We start from the raw sequence: 20352 nt of genomic DNA, 5'->3' as shown, positions 1-20352 counted from the left end.
ACTAAAAAACACCCTCCCAGGCCAAAAAGCCCAGGTTGAGCCCCTTCCCCTGAGTGCAGGCAGGAGCAGGAGCATTAGGTAAGCTGTATTTTAATTGTATGTTAATCACTAACCAATCAGGATCTAACGGGCGTGTTTGGAAAAGCCCCAACCCCTGAGTTTTGTGTGTAAAAGGAGCCCGAAAAGCTGCTGGGGGGGGCCTTGATTTGGGGAAAATCACCCCAGGCCTGGATAAACACAACCTCTCTCCCACGTGCGGTATCGCCCGCCGGGGACGAAGCTGCTCTTTGGGGAACATTGGCTCCCCCCTTCTCCAGGTGGGGGGCACTTTCACACCCTGGCTGACCCGAGAGCCTTGGAGAGACGATGCTCAAGAGGCAGAATTTGTTGTTTGAACAAGGCCTCACACCCAGGAATTTAAATCCTTGATGTCAGGTTTCAGATCCCTCATTGTCTAATAACCTGCTACTCGATAAACCTACTTACTCCTGGGGTTTTATTGGAACCACTACAGTAAATTTGTTTTTTTCCCTCTTTAAAATACCTCATAACAGCGACTGACGAATGTGCAGTCCCCACAAGGAGATGGCGTGGCCGAAGGGGTCAGATGGGCGTGACACGACCAGCCTTAGACTTGGTGCTGGGGAATGCTTGGATCCAGGCCCACAGCCAGACTCTGGATTCTCAGACCTGGTTCTTTTCCTAGGAATTTCAGAACATGCAGTAAAAACAACCCCCATTTTACAGTATTTTTGCCAGGGGGGTTATAGAACAGTATTACTGGCCCTGTGCAGGTCACTGCTGAGGAAGAAATGTTAAAATGGAAGAGGCAGGCGCACAGCCACAGCTAAAGGGGTTGTGTTGAGGATGAGTTATCTGACAGACACACCACAAAAAGGCCATTGAATGACTCGAGCGTGTCCAGAGAAGGGCAACGGAGCTGGTGCAGGGTCTGGAGCACAGGTGTGATGGGGAGCGGCTGAGGGAACTGGGGGGGTTTAGTGTGGAGAAGAGGAGGCTGAGGGGAGACCTCATGGCCCTCTCCAACTCCCTGAAAGGAGGGTGCAGAGAGGGGGGATGAGTCTCTTGAGCCAAGGACCCAGCGGCAGGCCAAGAGGGAATGGCCTCAAGCTGCGCCAGGGCAGGGTCAGACTGGCTCTTAGGAAGGATTTCTTTGCAGAAGGGGTTGTTGGGCGTTGGAATGGGCTGCCCAGGGCAGGGGGGGAGTCCCCATCCCTGGAGGGGTTGAAGAGTCGGGCTGACCCAGCGCTGAGGGATCTGGTGGAGTTGGGAACGGTCAGGGTGAGGTTCATGGTTGGACTGGAGGAGCTTCAAGGGCTTTTCCAACCTCGATGATTCTGGGATTCTGTAAAATACTTTAGAAGTGTTGTGGGTTTTTTTCCTTATGCACCATGTCATTAATTTATACAGATCTCATTTTGAAAAAGCACGGAGGCACAGGTGCACTAAGGCTCCTCCACTGCCTGCACCAGGTTTTCTTTAAAACTGGTCTTGCTGTGGGAAAGGAAACACAAAATCACTGCATCTCGGGCGCACTCACCTTCGTCTCAGACGCTTTCAAAAGGCTCATGACCTCCCCATCACGGGCGTAGTCCAGGGGCGTGTGCCCCATTTCGTTCTTCTGCAGGGGGTTGGCACCTGATGGCAGGAAGAAATGAATAAAATCAGGGGATGAGAGTTCAGTCTTGGGGCAGAATGAGCAAGAAACACATCTTGTGCCTCCCGTCCTGGTCGATGTCCCATCCTAACCTTTGCTCCGAAGGGGATCTGGATCAAAAAGGGACAATGTACAACCAGCGGTTACATGCACGGGTGTCCAGGGAAGAAGAAAAGGAATTGTCCCTGCTAACAATTGGCCTGGCAGGGAAGAGCTGCTGTGGGGGATGAGAGCACATGGTCACCAGAAGAAAATGCAGCTTCACAAAAGCACCCGCTCCCCGTCCTGTGGGAGCCACATGGGACCATTACGGCTTCGATTGGACACGCTGCCCTTCCTCTCTGTTAGTCCAAGCCGGAGCTGGTGATGGCCGTGGTCTGCTAAACAGCTGTCCCCCTCAGCCACAGGAGAGGCTTCTGGGGGCAAAGCACGCTCTTCTTTAGAATTTAACTTTCAAAAAAAGGCAACAGACCCCAAAGACTGAAGTGGGGGGAGTCAGATGGGCACCCCCACAGAAACAAGCTCCCCCTGTCCTCTGTCCCCATCCCAGACACGCCGGGTTGCGGAAGAACGTGCGTAGTCAAACTGGTCCCAGTTGCAGTGATGGGATGTATAGTGAGGAAATCTTGGATGGGGCAGTCTGAGAGCAGGAGAGGGGGGCACTGGAAATAGCAGGCAACGTCTCGGGATTAACCTCTGTCTCTCAGCATCTCAGGAGATACCTCTAAGGCGCAGGGACTTGGCACTAACGTCGGTGACTCCCCGACAGCTTGTTGTCGCCAACCAGACACTGGAAGTTATGAAAATGAACCTTCAAATCGGTCTCAACGCCCTCCCCCAGGCTGGTCTTGAGCTGGCCAGCCCCCCCGGGTCAAAGCTACGGCACTTACGGAGCAGCCCGGTGAGGGAAGAGCCCGTCCCTCCAGCTCATTCGCCTGCAAAGCGGAGGGGACAGCAGTGCCAAGCTGCTGGGAAGGGCAGGGGGAAGCTGCCCGTGCACCACCGTGAAAAAGAGGAGCCTGGGCACTGCCCTGCAAGGGGCTCAGCACCCACCTTCCGTCCCGCCGCAAACGCAGGAGCGACGCGGGCGCCTCGGCCCACGCCGACGGGGCTGCGGTTTCCTCTTGTGCAAGGCAGGAGGGAGCACGGAGCACCAGGAGGGCTCAATAAAAGCGAGCTGCAATCATAATATATGAGAGAACCGCGAGGCCGCTCTGCGGGCGGGAGCCGGAGAGATGAGCCATTTCTAAGCATTGGCATCAGGGATCTATATTTGCTTACAGAATGAAAAATGTGCTCCATAAACATCCGACACAGAGTAATTTCTATTGCAAGCCTTGTCATGGCGAATAAAGAATATGATCGAGACAGGTGAGATTATAAACTGCCGAGGCCGGGCTCTCAATATCTTTTAAAGAGACAGTGGTGATCCCACCCCCCCACCCCCCCCCCCCGCCGCTGAACCCCACCCTGGGTTTGTGCAGCGAGGAGGGGGGCAAGTTTCTGGCTCCTCCGAGTGATGACATCCTCGGGGCTAGGCCTGCTCTCATTTCAGATGAAGGCTGAGGGTCTGTTTGGCTTTTCCCTTCCCCTGGATCTATCAATAATGGCTATCCAATATTGGCCTAATCCCCCTGTTAATGGCTTTGACGACTTGACTAATTGCTGCAATAATTGATAGAACCCGACTCCTACAAACTGGTCGATTCCAACCTCGAGTACCGGCAGCAATAAAATATTACGCCGCAATAAATAACGGTGTCACTTTGCTTGCTAATAGAAGGTAAAAAGTGGCGACCGGTTCGTCAGCGCCCCGGCCTGACCCCCTTCCCCATCCCCACCGCCTCCCCTGCCCTCTCCCACGCCGGCAGCTGGCTGGAGCGGTGGCGGAGGGGACGCCAACCTTTGGAGACTTAATAGAAGGCAATTTGTCACCTCCCACTAGCTGTCTGTAGCCAGAGATCGACACCTGGGCAACACCTCGGGCTGTGCGAGTCCGCCGCCTCCTCCCGCACCTCCCTGCTCATATTAGGAGGCCCCGGCTTATAATATTTGATAAATAGCAGCCGGGTTCACTCCCAGCATCCGCGCGGCGTCGCGGCGCTGGAGCAGCTGCAGAAGGTCACTCATTGGGGAAATATGTTTCTGTCAGCGGTATCGAAAAAAGTTTAGTAGAGCGACAGGCCTCAATTTTTCAAATTTTATTAACTCCATCCTCTTAACAATTTGTCTTGAATTCCTTCAGATTCTGGATAACTGTCAATAGAGCTGGCGACATGGCGGGTGCTGGTACCTGGGTCCTCCGCTGCTGTCAGGGAGGAGATGGGGATGGCAGAGAGGGGGGTGACAGAGAGAGGGGAGATGATAGGGTGGGGGGAGATGGCAGAGAGGGGGGAGATGGCAGAGAGGGGGAGATGGCAGAGAGGGGGCAGATGGCAGAGAGGGGGCAGATGGCAGAGGGGGGAGATGGCAGAGAGGGGGGAGATGGCAGAGAGAGGGAGAGATGGCAGAGAGGGGGGAGATGGCAGAGAAAGGGGAGATGGCAGAGAGTGGGGAGATGACAGGAGGAGGGGGAGATGGCGGGGAGGAGATGGCACAGAGAGGGGGATGGCAGAGGTGGGGGGGGATGGCAGAGGGGAGGAGATGGCAGAGAAGGAAGATAGCAGAGAGAGGGGGAGATGGCAGAGAGGGGGAGAAGGCAGAGAGGGGGAGAAGGCAGAGAGAGGGGAGATGGCAGAGAGGGGAGATGGCAGAGAGGGGGGAGATGGCAGAGAGGGGGGAGATGGCAGAGAGGGGGGGAGATGGCAGAGAGGGGAGATGGCAGAGAGGGGGGAGATGGCAGAGAGGGGGGGAGATGGCAGAGAGGGGAGATGGCAGAGAGGGGGGAGATGGCAGAGAGGGGGGAGATGGCAGAGAGGGGGGGAGATGGCAGAGAGGGGAGATGGCAGAGAGGGGGGAGATGGCAGAGAGGGGGGGAGATGGCAGAGAGGGGAGATGGCAGAGAGGGGGGAGATGGCAGAGAGGGGGGAGATGGCAGAGAGGGGGGGAGATGGCAGAGAGGGGAGATGGCAGAGAGGGGGGAGATGGCAGAGAGGGGGGGAGATGGCAGAGAGGGGGGAGATGGCAGAGAGGGGAGATGGCAGAGAGGGGGGAGATGGCAGAGAGGGGGGGAGATGGCAGAGAGGGGGGAGATGGCAGAGAGGGGGGGAGATGGCAGAGAGGGGGGAGATGGCAGAGAGGGGAGATGGCAGAGAGGGGGGAGATGGCAGAGAGGGGAGATGGCAGAGAGGGGGGAGATGGCAGAGAGGGGGGGAGATGGCAGAGAAGGGGGGAGATGGCAGAGAGGGGAGATGGCAGAGAGGGGGGAGATGGCAGAGAGGGGGGGAGATGGCAGAGAAAGGGCGAGATGGCAGAGAGGGGGGGAGATGACAGGAGGGAGAGGAGGATGCCAGGGCCTCGCACAGGGCTTGCAGGAGTGTCCAGCAACACTCCCCGGGCAGCCCCGTGTCCTCGGCAGCCCCGTCCCCCGGCACAGCCTGCCCTGGCAGGGCAGGGGAGCGGGGAGCTGGCCCAGGGCACGTCACCAAACACGCGTCTGCTGAAGCAAGAGCGAGTCTCACCCCTCGGAGAGACAGAACAGGGCTCCCGGCGGCATCAGTGACCCCGAGGGACACCCAGAAAGCTGCATTTCTCCAAAAACTGGACCCAGAGAAGCTTGGGAAAGTGTGGGGTGCTGAGACCAGGGAAGGGGTAAGTGTGAGGACCTCATCCCACAGTGCAACCGGACACACGGATTCCTGCTCTGGGGTGTCCTCAGAGCCAACCTCCAGCTGAGCACCGGGTTGGAGCTTTTCTGCCAGGTTGGAGCTTTTCTGCCACTGGAGCCACTGCAGGGACAGAGGACACAGCTGCTACGGAGCAGCATGGGACAATCAATGTCCTGGTGCCACCCCGAAGGTCCTGTCTGCAAAAGAGCTGGACAAAAGGGGTGGCATGTAGGGTGTCAAGACACCAAAATGTTCGACATCTGGTTGTCTTCCTTTGTTTGTGGCCTGAAGATACGAGATGGTGAAGGTGCAGAAGAGCGCACAGCTTCAGTCAAGAGTCACTGAAAACCATTATCCTCAGTATAAAAGCCACCTCCAGTCTCCCAGAAGCAGAGTTGCTGACTTCAAAACAGAATCCCAGAATCACCGAGGTTGGAAAAGCCCTTGAAGCTCCTCCAGTCCAACCATGAACCTCACCCTGACCGTTCCCAACTCCACCAGATCCCTCAGCGCTGGGTCAGCCCGACTCTTCAACCCCTCCAGGGATGGGGACTCCCCCCCTGCCCTGGGCAGCCCATTCCAACGCCCAACAACCCAAAATGACAGTCGTCAGCCAGGGACTGATCTTGCAAACATCTCTTCTTGTCTAGTCATCACCAAATCATCTCACTGCGGGTTCCTCAGGGTCCCTCCGCTCATCCAGACCCTTCCCGGTGAGGAGAGCCCAGCCCAGCCCCTGCCTGAGGCGTGGCCAGGGCTGCAGAGCCCACGCTGACAGGCCAGCATGGACCTGGGTGGGACGAAACACAGCACAAACCCAGGCTCAACCCCAGCTCTGAGCCTCCAGAAGGGCCTGGGCAGGCTCAGCCCTTAGGCAGGACAGGTACAGGCAGGGCCTGCTGGGCTCAGCCCATCCTCGGCACAGCGAGAGGGATGGACACACCGCCAGGACACTTATTCCTGCTCCTCACAGCACCGTGAAGGTTTCATCGCTCTGCCCTGCACCGAGGAGCACCCTGAGCTCCCTCAGCAGGCTCGGTGAGCACCCATCCTGCCAAAGACACCTCCCTGCACCCATCACAGCCCCGCCGGCCCATCCCGTGCTCCGGCCCAGCAGAGGGGATTTAGGGAGCACCCTGCTCCCTGCAGCAGACTCTGCAGGACCCCATCCACAGTCTCCCCTTGGGGTAAAAGAAAAAAAACAACTGATTTTTCCAATGAAGCAGCCACTAAATCCCTGAAAGAAGAGCCTGGAAATCCCCAAGCCCACAGTGCATGCACGGGCACGGCTGTCGTCCCGAAGCAGCGAGGCTCTGAGCAGCTGAATCTGGGACGATTCCCACAGCTCCCGCGTGCTAAATGCACTTTGCTGCTGCTGTTACACCCCTCCGTGGCCCCAAACACCAGCCGGGCTGGGATTCTCCAGGAGGAAACAGCCCGTCCTACCTGCTGGGGATTACACAATGTCATCAGGCGTCAGCTTTGACAAGGAATGACATTATTATTGCTCCACATGGCTAGTTAAAGTAATAAAGAAAGACTTCTGTCCTCCTGAGTCTTCAGTGATTGAATTAGCATGATCACCCCTTTTTCCAGTAACATAAAACTGTTTTTAAATCAATAAGACACCGATTTCACAAGCAGCTTTTAACATACCACATGAATATGAAAGTAGCCACCCCAGCCCGCGATCCCACCACCCTCTCCCTGCCTGATGCTTCAATAAATCCAAGAGATGTGTGACAGGGCGCTGCTCCATGCGCTGGGCAACAACCTTCGACTCGCCGAGGACCTGTCCCTGCTACTACATCGAAAGCATCTTCCCGAGGGCTTGAATTTCAGTGTGAGCAGACACCCCCCTGGGAGCATCCTCCAACTTCCTCAAGGGAAATCCCAGAGCAAAATTTTCAAAGGTAGAGGGTGGGAGCAGAGGCTGTGGGCACACTTGAGGGCAATACTCCAGCCCTGCCCCTCTTATTTGGTGGCTTTTGCTAATTACCCCGGCGATGAGAGCGTGTGAGATTGAACCATCCCAAGGTGCTGCTGTGCTGAGGCTGATGCTGCCTTTGGCCGCTCCAGTGACAACATGGGGAGGAGTGGCTGGGGAGCTGCCAGTGAGAGAGGGACCTGGGGGGGGGATTGATTGATAATGAGCCAGCAGTGTGCCCAGGTGGCCAAGGCGGCCAATAGCATCCTGGCTTGTATCAGCACTAGCGTGGCCAGCAGGGACAGGGAAGGGATCTTACCCCTGGACTCGGCACTGGTGAGGCCGCCCCTCGATTCCTGGGTTCAGTTTTGGGCCCCTCACTCCAAACAGGCCATTGAATGACTCGAGCGTGTCCAGAGAAGGGCAACGGAGCTGGTGCAGGGTCTGGAGCACAGGTGTGATGGGGAGCGGCTGAGGGAACTGGGGGGGTTTAGTGTGGAGAAGAGGAGGCTGAGGGGAGACCTCATGGCCCTCTCCAACTCCCTGAGAGGAGGGTGCAGAGAGGGGGGATGAGTCTCTTGAGCCAAGGACCCAGCGGCAGGCCAAGAGGGAATGGCCTCAAGCTGCGCCAGGGCAGGGTCAGACTGGCTCTTCGGAAGGATTTCTTTGCAGAAGGGGTTGTTGGGCGTTGGAATGGGCTGCCCAGGGCAGGGGGGGAGTCCCCATCCCTGGAGGGGTTGAAGAGTCGGGCTGACCCAGCGCTGAGGGATCTGGTGGAGTTGGGAACGGTCAGGGTGAGGTTCATGGTTGGACTGGAGGAGCTTCAAGGGCTTTTCCAGCCTCGGTGATTCTGGGATTCTGATTCTGTGATTCTATTACTCCCCACAAATGCTCAGCATCCTGAAGGACCATGGTGAGCAGTTGCAAGCTCCCCAGCCTTCGACTTCTCCTGACATCTATACACGGCTCCACGCACACACACCCCCCTGTCCAAGTGTTCTCACCGAGTTAGAGAAATCACATAAGAAAGTAACAGGGAGGAAAAAAAGGAGCTACAAAAGAGAAAATGAAAATTCTCGAGGCCTGGCAAAGCCCAGCAGCTGCCCCAGGGAAGGCGCAGGGTGGTGGGTATGCCTTCCTCCAAGGGCAGTGGTTGTCCCTTCCAAGGCAATACAGGCCTGGGGGGAGCGGGGAGGAACCAGCGTGGCTCAGAAACGATGAGGTGCAGTACAGAAGTGATGCTAAAGAGATCAACCAAACCCACAAACGGCTGCTGAGCGAGAACATAAGGAACAAAAACCCTTCCAGAGATACAGGCCGTTGCTGAAGAGGACGGTAAACTACAGATGTCACGGGCAGGAGGAAAATCCACACCTGCTGAAGCTGCATGGAAAGCAGGTCTTGCCAAACAAGCTTAATTTCCCTCTCTGGGGCGACAAAAAACGTAGCTGGGAAGGTAACTGCAGATCCATTGCACTGAATGACAAGAACCGCTCATCAGCCACAACAACCCCCTGCATGGCTACAGGCTTGGGGAGGGGTGGCTGGAGCTGTCTGGAAGAGAAGGATCTGGGGGTTCTCATTGACAAGCAGCTGAACAGGAGCCAGCAGTGTGCCCAGGTGGCCAAGAAAGCCAACGGCATCCTGGCTTGGATCAGCAATAGTGTGACCAGCAGAAGCAGGGAGGTGACAGTCCCCCTGTGCTCTGCACTGGTGAGGCCACACCTGGAGGGTTGTGTCCAGTTTTGGGCACCTCAATCCGAGAGAGATCTCGAGGGGCTGGAGGGAGTGCAGAGGAGGGCAACGAGCTGGGGAAGGGCCTGGAGAATAAATCCTGTGAGGAGAGATTGAAGGAGCTGGGACTGTTCAGTGTGAGGAGGAGAAGGGGAGGGGAGACCTCATCACTCTCTACAGCTCCCTGAAAGGACGTTGTAGAGAGGTTGGTGCTGGTCTCTTCTCCCAGGGAATTAGTGACAGAACAAGAGGGAACGGCTTTAAACTGCAACAGGGGAGGTTCAGACTGGACATGAGGAACAAATGTTTCCCAGCAAGAGTGGTCAGAGAGTGGAACAGGCTGCCCAGGGAGGGGGTGGAGTCCCCATCCCTGGGTGTGTTTAAGGGCCGTTTGGATGAGCTGTGGGGGGATGTGGTGTAGGGGAGAACTTTGTAGAGTCGGGCTGAGGGTTGGACTCGATGATCCCGAGGGGCTTTTCCAACCTGAATGATTCCGTGATTCTGTGATCAGCATTTTGCAATACCCTCATTAAAAATGTCAGTGATGTACAAAGCAATGATGGCCCAAACACTAACCACAGGGTGCAAAAAAGATTTAGAATACAATCCCCAAGCGTGCTGCTGTGCCAGGCTGTGGTGACACCACACTGCTCGGCTGGATTTTCAACGTTCATTTCTACACGATTCCTCGAGTCCTTTCCTTCCGTCACTTTAATGAGAACCCACATCAAAAACTTTCTTTTTTAGCCCAACAGCTCAGCTCACAGACACTGCACCGGGAGAGCCACGATGGCTGTGAGATGCCATCCTCCCCCTGAACGGAGCCCTCCTGGTTTGCCAGGGGCATCGTGAGAGCGATAGCCTGGGCAGCACAGAACGTGGCGTTACCAGCCCCAGTTCTGAGCGGTCACATCCAGCTTCAGGCATTAGTTGTTGTCCTGTCTCTCCTTCCTGAAATCCCCCTCGGCCTCTGAGTGCTCCCCCATCCTACAGCCTCAGACCGGCTCATTTTGGTGTGGCTCAGCTCTCAGGGCGTCCTCCTGCTCGCCCGGCTGGGACTCCCCATCTCTTCCAGAGCCTCCACTTTCCAAGGGTCGATACTGCTCTGTACTCCTCTCCCACCGCGCTCAACTCCGCATCTCACTGCATTAAAAACATATTTTGTCCCAACCGACCAAGCTGGCAACTCATCCGACCTTGGAGGATCTGATCTCACTGTATTTACTCCGTCACTACTAGGACTGTGCACAGTTTGCAATAAATTTCAACACATACATGACCAGAGAGATGGTGCCTCGATACACAGTTGAAAAAGTGATGTAGGAAGGGTTCAGACTTAATTAGATGTTTCTGGAGTAGAGTCTACATGGAAAGGAGAGATCCACCAAAGCAGAAAGACCTGGAGATGAAGGTCAGATGCTGACAAAGCAGGTAAGAAACAGCAAGGAGAAGTCCTGGCAGAGGTACAGCATAACCAGCACGCACAAACCAGGTCGAGAACAAATCTGGGCGTGCTTCCGACAGACGGCAGCAGCAAAGCCCAAAACTAGAGTGTGGAAGCTGGAACAGAGGCGTTAGAGACTGATAATGCAGGCAGGAAGATAACAGCAGGATGCCTTAATGCCGGCGGATAAAAGGTGTTGCAGTGAAGGAGTAAGTCCCACCAGTGGAGCAGTGATGTGAGGTATTAAAGACTGGAAGCAAAAAGAAAAGTAAGTTGATTGTACGAGCCAGTAGCACAGAATTTCTACAGAATTTGTCCTGAGTAGGGAAAATACAGCTCACACCTCCGAGAGGCTGGAGGATGTGACGTGCCAAGAAAAACTGCAGCACACAAAAAGCACGATACTAATAAATTGATAAACTGGTAAGAACCAGAGACTGAGGCACTTCCTGAAGCAACTAGTCAGAAAGCTCACGTGGCCAGAAGCCAGAATTCTGCATGGACAAAAGGCTTTCTCCAAAAGCTCAGCTCCTACGCATGACGCTGCAGCGGGACCCACGCTCCTGCTTAACTTCATCACAAGCAAAACCCGACGAAGAATCCATTGCCAAGGAGCTCTGTTCTGAAAGAGGAGCACAAGGATCCCACTTGAAATAAAGCAGCAGCCCACCAGCAGAAAACTTTCAGAAACACAGATGCTAAAGGCTAAAGACGCCTGTGCTATTTATTAAAAAGTCTAATGAGAAAAGTGAAGAATAAACCACCCCCCCCAATCCTTCAAAGCCTGGAAGCTGCGTCCGGATGAGGAAAACAGAACGGAGCATTTGCTTTGGCAAGTTAAATGGAAAAAAACACAGGTCGAAAAGGATTTAAAAGAAGCTCTTGCTTCAGGAATAAAAACTAGGACCTCTTTTTAGCCCTGTCAGAAGCTGGAAGTCAGCCAGAGGAGGCGAGTTTCCCCAGGCGAGCAAGGACGACGCACTCTGCACACTGCGGAGGGCTCCCACCCCACCCCTCGCCCAGGGACCTGCCGCAGGAGCTGCCTCAAGTGGAAGCATCAACAGGAAGAGTTTTAAACCATCACTGAGCGTTAACAAATTGCCAGGCCTGAGACTTGCTGCTGCAGAGTTCCGAAGGAGCTCAAACAGCAAATTATTCACCAGCGCTAACGACTCACGGCTTGTCACATCCACCACAGGCCGGCAGTGGAAGGCAGCAAACACAGCGCCGATCTGTAAAAAAATTTATACAAGGAAACACAGGAGCAGACACGTGGAAAAAACACAGAAGAGGAAAAGTGAGCACAAGTTTTTTAGCAGAAAGCCTTGCCTCCCTGAGCTGGGGACAGTCTCTGGTCAGGTGGAAACCGGGATCTGCTCCGTGCGGATGCACCTCTGATGTCCGACACCCTTGGGGTTCCTCACCTGAGCAGAGAGCTCTTACAAGGAAAAAGCTCCTCGTGGATAAATAATGACTTCAAAATAATGACTTCAATGCTGAAAACAAAGGATTTACAGGAGAGCAAGTGGTCAGTGTCCACAGGGAGGAAAGCGTGTGGTCAGCCAGCCTGCGAGTGGCTGGAGCGAGGGCTAATACCAACGCGACAAAGATGACGACCGATGCTAATTTATTCGGTGCCGTTTGAGTGCCAGCGGTGAGCTGGCAAGAGAAACTCGACTCAGAGAATACATGTAAACGTGTGGAAAAATCAGTCTGAATTACAGACGGGCCTGGAGCCGCCCTTCACCGGGAAATCAAGCACGAGGGGCTGGAGCTGCCATCAGCAGTTCTATGAACAGTTCAGTAAAAACCAGTTCAACTCGCTGCTGAATCGGAGCGGGAATTTGCCCAGAAAGAAGCAAGCACCAGATGTTTGTCCTGCTCTGAGTTTTCCTCCCCAGCGCTGTTGCCGGCAGCTCTGGGAGGTGCAGGGACGCGATCGGCGTGCCAAGTCCTGCCTCGGTAAGTGACCTGCTTTGCTCCACAAATGGACACGATGAAGGACAGAAAAAAGAGAAGAATCCAGCACAGCGAGCTGCTGGCAGGGCTGAGAAGCACCCCAGATCCCCCCAAACTCAGCCCAAGGTGTCGTCAAGCAGACACGGCGTGTGCTGAACCATTTGGGTGTCCTCAGCACCCCGCAATGCAGCAGTCAGCCGTCCGGGGGTGAACCACAGAGCCCTCTTCTGATCTCAGAACGAGCCCTGCATAGTTACCTGATCTCTTTTATGCTGTTCAGTGCTGGGACAAGGCAGTTGCCCTTCTTTATGGGTGGAGTCTTAATTTTTAATGTCTTATGAGGAGCGGCTGAGGGAACTGGGGGGGTTTAGTGTGGAGAAGAGGAGGCTGAGGGGAGACCTCATGGCCCTCTCCAACTCCCTGAGAGGAGGGTGCAGAGAGGGGGGATGAGTCTCTTGAGCCAAGGACCCAGCGGCAGGCCAAGAGGGAATGGCCTCAAGCTGCGCCAGGGCAGGGTCAGACTGGCTCTTAGGAAGTATTTCTTTGCAGAAGGGGTTGTTGGGCGTTGGAATGGGCTGCCCAGGGCAGGGGGGGAGTCCCCATCCCTGGAGGGGTTGAAGAGTCGGGCTGACCCAGCGCTGAGGGATCTGGTGGAGTTGGGAACGGTCAGGGTGAGGTTCATGGTTGGACTGGAGGAGCTTCAAGGGCTTTTCCAACCCAGATGATTCTGGGATTTTTCACCCCAGTATAGAATTACAAAATACAACAAAATGACCCAATTTGCTTTCAGTGACCCCAGTGGAACTCTGAAAAAAAAAAAGCTCTGCAGAGGTTTGCCCAGCACACAGGTACAATCTCAACCAGAACCCGTCCCCCTGAGAAAAATAACAGCAGAGGATTGTATTCCCCTTGGAATGCATAAAACTGTCCGCGTCCCCGCTCCTCCGAGAGCAGCCGGGAGGAAAAACGGGAAGACCTTATGACGAGGATGAAGAAGGGGAGCTGGGTTTGCAAATTCTCACACTCCATGCACAAGACTTGAGATATCTGAGGGAAAAAAGTCTTCCCTCAAGACGTTATGAATATTGGCTAAGTCTTACCTCAAACTACAGGTGCTTAAATTCAACCTGCTTTCAAACACAATCCTCTCAAGGCTCAGGCAGTTTGGAGCCTGTATTTTGGGCTCAGAAAAGCCTTTTTTCTTGGTCATGCCTTTTAAAACAAGTTGACCACCCTGCTCCTTTCAGTCTTGCTTTACTGGGATGTGCGCGCGAGTTGTTTTCCGCCTACCTGGTACCTGGGTGTGAAAACAATCCGCCTTATTTGTAAGGTAACAGCATGAGAAGGGAAACTAAAGAATCGTCCCCTCTCTCTATACCTACACACGCGTGCAGAGCTATTAAATTCATGACAAACATTATGTCACTGTAGAGTTTTGTACCCAGAAACACTTAGAGAGGGATCTATTTGCTCCCCTGCCCTACGGGGAAACTATTCTTAAGCGCTCCGACAGGGACATAAATGTGCTTGCACGTACACCCTTATTGCTCCCGCCACGGTGGGACGTTAGGCACTTCGACGCTGTGCTATGATTGGTTTCTAAATCCCAGTCTCACAGGATTTTAATTACTGGTCTGGCGCGGCTGGGAGTGGAACTTGCTGCCGTCGGATGGAGGGGGTCGATATGCCGGCCCAGAACATATTGAGCCACGGCGCTTGCAGACTCTATTGCACTATTTAATCATCTTTTGCAAAATTTACAGCGCAGCAGAAGGAATCAATACTGAATTTATCACATTCCCTTGTAAATATGAGCACGGAGAAGGAGAGAGGATTTCAGGCACTCTTGCACGACACCTGGCCCGGGATGGATGTGTGTGGCAGGCGCCAGGCCCGGAGCAAACCTCCAGGACAGAGCACCAGGGGCACGCCAAAAACACTGACCCTGACCCCCCCCCGCTGCTGCCTCGCGCTGAGGAAGGGCTGGGTGGCCTCTGAGGCTCAGGGGAGGACTCAGCCATGCTCCCCCCGACACGGGGGCCTGGGCCACAGGGGATCTGCGAGCACACGGCTCCGCAGGAGCAGGGATGCTCCCCTGGGCACGAGCACTCCCCACTTAGTGCAGGCCTGCAGGATCCCGCCCAGCCAAGGCAGAGTTTTTATTTCACACCAGGCTGGTTTTGCTCACGAGGACTAAATTACAGTCTTCACAAGTTCCTAACTCGAGCTCAAGTGAGGCAAAAAAACCCCAGCGAAGCCAGAGCAGCCTGTGGTTTTTATTTCCCCAAAGCGTGTCACAACGACGGCGGCTGTTCAAGACACACTCTCAGCTCTCCCAGCTCCCTGGGGACACGCCGTGCACCTACAATGGCTGCAGGGACCAAAGGGACCCTGGGTGCCTCTGTTGTCCCATCCTCCCAGCTGGCACAGCCACGCCTGCACTGCAGGTCCTTCCAATAAATGAAATAAATGATAATAAAATGATTTTGATGATAATAAACAATAATGATAATAAATGATCATCATTATGATAATGAAATGAATAAATGAAGTGATTTTCAAAGGGAATCAGCTCATGGGGGAAATTTTCGAGCGTACCATCTACTGTCTTGGGCCCCGGGGCAGCGCTTTGCAGCCTGATTGATCTCCAGGGCTCGATGGAGAACCAAGCAAGCAAAAAAATTCAGGTTTAAACTCACTGTCTGGTTGCATCTGAACCTCAGCGGGGAATTTCTGGGGATCCACCCATTCAAAAAGACCTCCCGCTCAGAGACCATCAGCCCGGCAGACTGGACTTCCGCGGTTTCTCAGGTGGTTTCCCCAGTTTTGCTCTTGCTTAGGGCAGTGACGCCCCTGAGCACGGCGAAAGGACGATGTCACCTTCTCAGGATGCGATCGGGCCCAAGGTATCTCCTCTGTCACCATGCGCTGGCTGCTGGTGACCGGGAAGGCCACAACTGCCCAACAACGTCCCCCACCCTCTGTACAACCAGAGCCCTTTCACCAGGGATGCGACCAGAAACGCTCCAAGACTGGGCAGAATTAAAACACAAGAAGAGCAGCTATAATTACAACCTGATTTTTCCTGAGAATACTGCAAGCGCTTTCACCTCCTGATGTCGAAAGACCCTCCCTGTAATTTATTTTCCCATCAGTCATCCTAGTCACGACGTTGGCAGTCGTACTGCACCGAATCAGTGAGCGTGGAGCATCACCAACTAATGTACGGTGCTAAATTTACTGGCAAATGGTGTTCAGATGTCTGGGTGACTGCAGCTGCAGCTAAAACATTTTCATAAATGGATGTTCCTTCCTTCCTCTCTCCCTTCTAATTAGAGATGTGGGCACTGAGTGACTTGGTCGCTCATGTTTTACCAGAGAGACTCAAGCACGAGCCCTGGGCATGCGGGTTTGAGTCTCTCGAGGCGGCAGGAGCGGTGAGACTGGAGTCGTGACCTGAGCCCCGCTTCCAGCTTCGCCGGCTACGCGCTGCCTCACCTCCGAGCCCATCAATCCCAGTCCCAGAGACTGTCAGCCGGTATGAGTGCAGGGCCCAGTGCTGGAGTCCCACCGAGGGTCCCACACAGGGAGAAGGCGGCAGAGGGTGTTTTAGAGCTGGTGTTTCCCACACAGGACCGGGCTGTCAGCCCGCACGGCGGCTCTAGGAGGAGCTGGAAGCAAAGAGGGGGATGGTGGAAAGCAGAGTGGTGGGTGATGAGGAGGAGAGTATCGGGGAGAAAGAGACACATAATGAGCTGCTCAGGTCTGGCAGGAGGAGATGTGTCTACTTCCTAAGAGCCAGTCTGACCCTGCCCTGGCGCAGCTTGAGGCCATTCCCTCTTGGCCTGCCGCTGGTTCCTTGGCTCAAGAGACTCATCCCCCCTCTCTGCACCCTCCTTTCAGGCAGTTGCAGAGGGCCATGAGGTCTCCCCTCAGCCTCCTCTTCTCCACACTAAACCCCCCCAGTTCCCTCAGCCGCTCCCCATCACACCTGTGCTCCAGACCCTGCACCAGCTCCGTTGCCCTTCTCTGGACACGCTCGAGTCATTCAATGGCCTTTTTGGAGTGAGGGGCCCAAAACTGAACCCAGGAATCGAGGGGTGGCCTCACCAGTGCTGAGCACAGGGGTGAGATCCCTTCCCTGTCCCTGCTGGCCATGCTAGTGCTGATACAAGCCCATACACCCACTGCGTGTGTGTTAATAGGGTACAGCTACCCTGCTGCCCGCAGAAAGCTGAACCTTTTAATATTGGCTGTGTTGTGTAGCCAATTTAAATTCTGACATAATAAAAGCTCCCTCTAAAATGAAGAGACTTCCATCGTGAGCTGGAGACCCTGCCTTCCTTCCTCCAAGCCAAACACAAAGCCCTCTGAATCGATCGTGCCTGCAGTAGCAACTGGTGCACTCTGCGGACGTGAGCTCCCACCCACTCCTTCCCCTAAACACCCGTATTTATGGTGTCAGCTCAGGTCAGGAGACTGTGAAATGTCACCGACAACTGCCCGAAAGGACAACAGAGCAGTGACTTCGTCTCGCGGTCTGCTGGGCACACACATGCTGACCACAAGGCGATAAGGTCCTGGAGGGGTCAAGCGAGTCACTGAATGGGCCACAAAAGGCCAGGGATGTGGGGTGAGGGGCAAGTGCACGGGGGCTTCCCTTAAAAAAAACCCCAGGGCCGCACAACAGGGTGGTTGTTTTAGCAGAGAGGGGCCTTGGCAGTTAATGGCTTTGGCCCCGAGGGCAGGGTAGGGAGCGGAGGAAGTGTTGGGGAGAGTAAATGGGTAGTTAGTAAAAAAGGCAGGTGTAGGGAAGTGGAAGGGAGGGAGCGAGGGGAGCCTGTTCCATGTCAGCAAACCGGAGACATCCTACGCGGTGTCAAAGGCAGACGGCACGGGGAAATTATCCTCACAAAGGGCCCGGGGCAGGCACGCTGTGAAAGGTGTTCGATCCCCAGTTCTGAGACCTTCGGCCGGGTATTCATCACAGATTATACTAACAAGGACGCGGGGAGCGCCGCTTTGTTAGCGCGGGGAACCGGGAGGAGGGGAACGGCCCCAGTCAATGCGATGAAAACCTCGTGGCAGGCGCCAGTCGTGAAATCAAACTGCGGCGTGCAAAACTCCCTGAAAGGGAAGGGAAGGGTCTGCTGTAACTCTGCAGCTCCGAAGAATTCACCTGACACAGAGGGGAGAGGTATTTAGCGAGTAAATCCTCCTAAATTTTCATCATAACCGACCGCAAAGGGATGTTGTAGATGGGCTGGTGACTTCGGATTAATCTGAGGAACGCCGCAAACTCTGCCTGGGGACCCTACAAGGACTTTCACGTCATGCACCAAGTGGGCATTGACTGTTACTCCCAGGATCGAAGCGCTGGGACACGCTCGCATCTCTGCAAGATGATGATTTTCACTTGACTCTTGAATCTATTCCCAGGAGGATTTCCACGGGGCCGAATCAAGAACAGAACGGTGATGAGCGCTCGTCACATTTTAGCGCTACGCCTGACTAAATTCAGAATTCTCCCCTCGAGCTGGTACACAATCCCTTCAGCTGTACTCAAACACGGCCCGACAGATCGTTACACGTTTTTTTTCTGCGATCCAAGCGAGTTCTTCTGAGCTGAGACACTTTGCCACGAACAAAGAAGTCTCTGAGCATCGGGGAGCGGAAGCGGTCGCTCACAAAGACGGCGGTGGCTGCGGTACAGACACAGAAATAGCTTTTGAACAAAAAGCAGAGTCCTCTCTATGAAGAGAGGCCTGTATTGTAACAGCACTCAGATAGCTGAGCAGGGGACAGGGGCAGAAATGAGCTGGACTTGCTACTTGCAATTATTTATTCAGTACGGCGAAATTCTTTAGTGCCAACTTCACCTATTTGCACCCATATTTTACCTGTACTCAGGATAACCACGCAGCTGCCTCAGTACTTTCAATCTGCTAATAATACACACGTCTTGCAAGGAGACTGTCAAAGGGAGAAACAAGAAGTGGGTATCTCTGTAAAAAATGTTATTCCAGCTTTTCCAGGCTGAGGAAGAGCTCCCAGCCTCTTGCTGGCAGCTCCGCCATCGCCTTCGCTCATGACCACGACATACGACGTCCCCGCGGCCGCGGCGGCTGTGTGCCAGCGTCCCAGAGGACGGCCTCTCTGCCCTCGCAGCTACCCCATGCTGGCATTTTTAGGCATTTTTTAGAGAGCAAACACTGCTGCTGAGATTCAGACCATCCCACGGGTGAAATACTCCCCAGCCTCAAGAGCCACCGGCTCACCCTGCTCGGATCTGCTCGCAGCTCCGCGGTGATGAGGACTTTTCCACGCCAGCACTCAATCGGTGCGTTGGGGGAAGCCCCCTTGACTCCTCCCACGCCCGTGGCAGCTCAGAGGGTCCTCCTGGAGCAGTTTCTTCACCCACCAGCGCCCTCAGACAAGCAGCTGCTGCACACGTGCAGCTGGGCTGCGCAGCCGACATTCACACGGTGTCTACGGACGCTGCAAACACGGGGCAGGTCAGCCACATCAGACAAAGGTGCTGGGCCACACCGGGGCTGATATTTTTTTCTGAGGACTTCCCAGGCACCACACGCATGTGCTCCCACAGCCTACAGAGCAGCTGTCTGCTTTTCAGCTCCCTTCTCTGCAAGAATCCCCGAGGAACCTTGGCTAAATCCATTTGCAATAGCGTTTCTTTCAGTGGCTCCTTTTTTTTGGGGATAATTTATAGCCATGAGACAGGGTTCTGGTATCTGGCAGCCTCCCAGAGAGAAATCCCGACCCAGAGTTATCTGGAATTCAGTGGTATTGAATCTCAACCTTTCACTCTTATTTTTCTCTTTGCGAAAGATAACAAGCATATGGTATAGATGAGCATCAGGGTTCAGTGTTCCTACAATTATTTTTCTTCATCCCTTCTGGGGATGTTTAGCCTTCACAGATGCTACTTTCCATTATCTTTTTAGTTGCTTTCTTAAGGAATGCACCTTACCTGGGCCTGACTTAGTTACCTGCCTGCCCGCTTCCCTAGAATTAACTCCTGAGACACCCACACCAGGAAGATTGTGACATTCCTAAAATTTTGGCAGAAATCAGTATTTGGCTGGACAGCTGCTGGAGAGGGTGTCCACTGCAGGGACACACTGCCAGCGTTCCATACGCTGCCTTTGGCTGAAGGCTGCTGGCAAGCACATGCCGCACAGCATCACCGCTCCTTGCTGGTGCAGAGGTGACCCTGCGGGGAAGAGGTGAAATTCTTGCAGGGGGAGGAGCAGAAGGGACAAAGGCCACGGGTCTGGAGGGAAGCAGAACTCTACGGAGTCGCTCAGCGGTCTGCAGAACAATCTGCACGGCAGCAGATGTAGCTGATGGAACAGCACCCTGCGGCTCTTAGCGTGGCCAGCAGGGACAGGGAAGGGATCTCACCCCTGGACTCAGCACTGGTGAGGCCGCCCCTCGATTCCTGGGTTCAGTTTTGGGCCCCTCACTCCAAACAGGCCATTGAATGACTCGAGCGTGTCCAGAGAAGGGCAACGGAGCTGGTGCAGGGTCTGGAGCACAGGTGTGATGGGGAGCGGCTGAGGGAACTGGGGGGGTTTAGTGTGGAGAAGAGGAGGCTGAGGGGAGACCTCATGGCCCTCTGCAACTGCCTGAGAGGAGGGTGCAGAGAGGGGGGATGAGTCTCTTGAGCCAAGGAACCAGCGGCAGGCCAAGAGGGAATGGCCTCAAGCTGCGCCAGGGCAGGGTCAGACTGGCTCTTAGGAAGGATTTCTTTGCAGAAGGGGTTGTTGGGCGTTGGAATGGGCTGCCCAGGGCAGGGGGGGAGTCCCCATCCCTGGAGGGG

General features: G+C 54.6%; 1 protein-coding gene across 1 annotated transcript in view; it reads right to left on the bottom strand.

Annotated features, from left to right (window-relative positions):
* Positions 1-20352, bottom strand: part of CLPB (ClpB family mitochondrial disaggregase) — a 96977-nt gene that overhangs the window by 33151 nt on the left and 43474 nt on the right. The window contains exon 6 of the mRNA XM_074816588.1: positions 1562-1659. Coding sequence (XP_074672689.1) covers positions 1562-1659 — 98 coding nt within the window. The remainder of the gene's footprint in view (positions 1-1561; positions 1660-20352) is intronic.

The sequence above is a fragment of the Strix aluco genome, chromosome 2 (assembly GCF_031877795.1).
Source record: "Strix aluco isolate bStrAlu1 chromosome 2, bStrAlu1.hap1, whole genome shotgun sequence".
Classification (NCBI taxonomy): Eukaryota; Metazoa; Chordata; class Aves; order Strigiformes; family Strigidae; genus Strix; species Strix aluco.
Note: the sequence above shows the minus strand (reverse complement) of the source record. Positions and strands in the feature narration are given on the sequence as shown.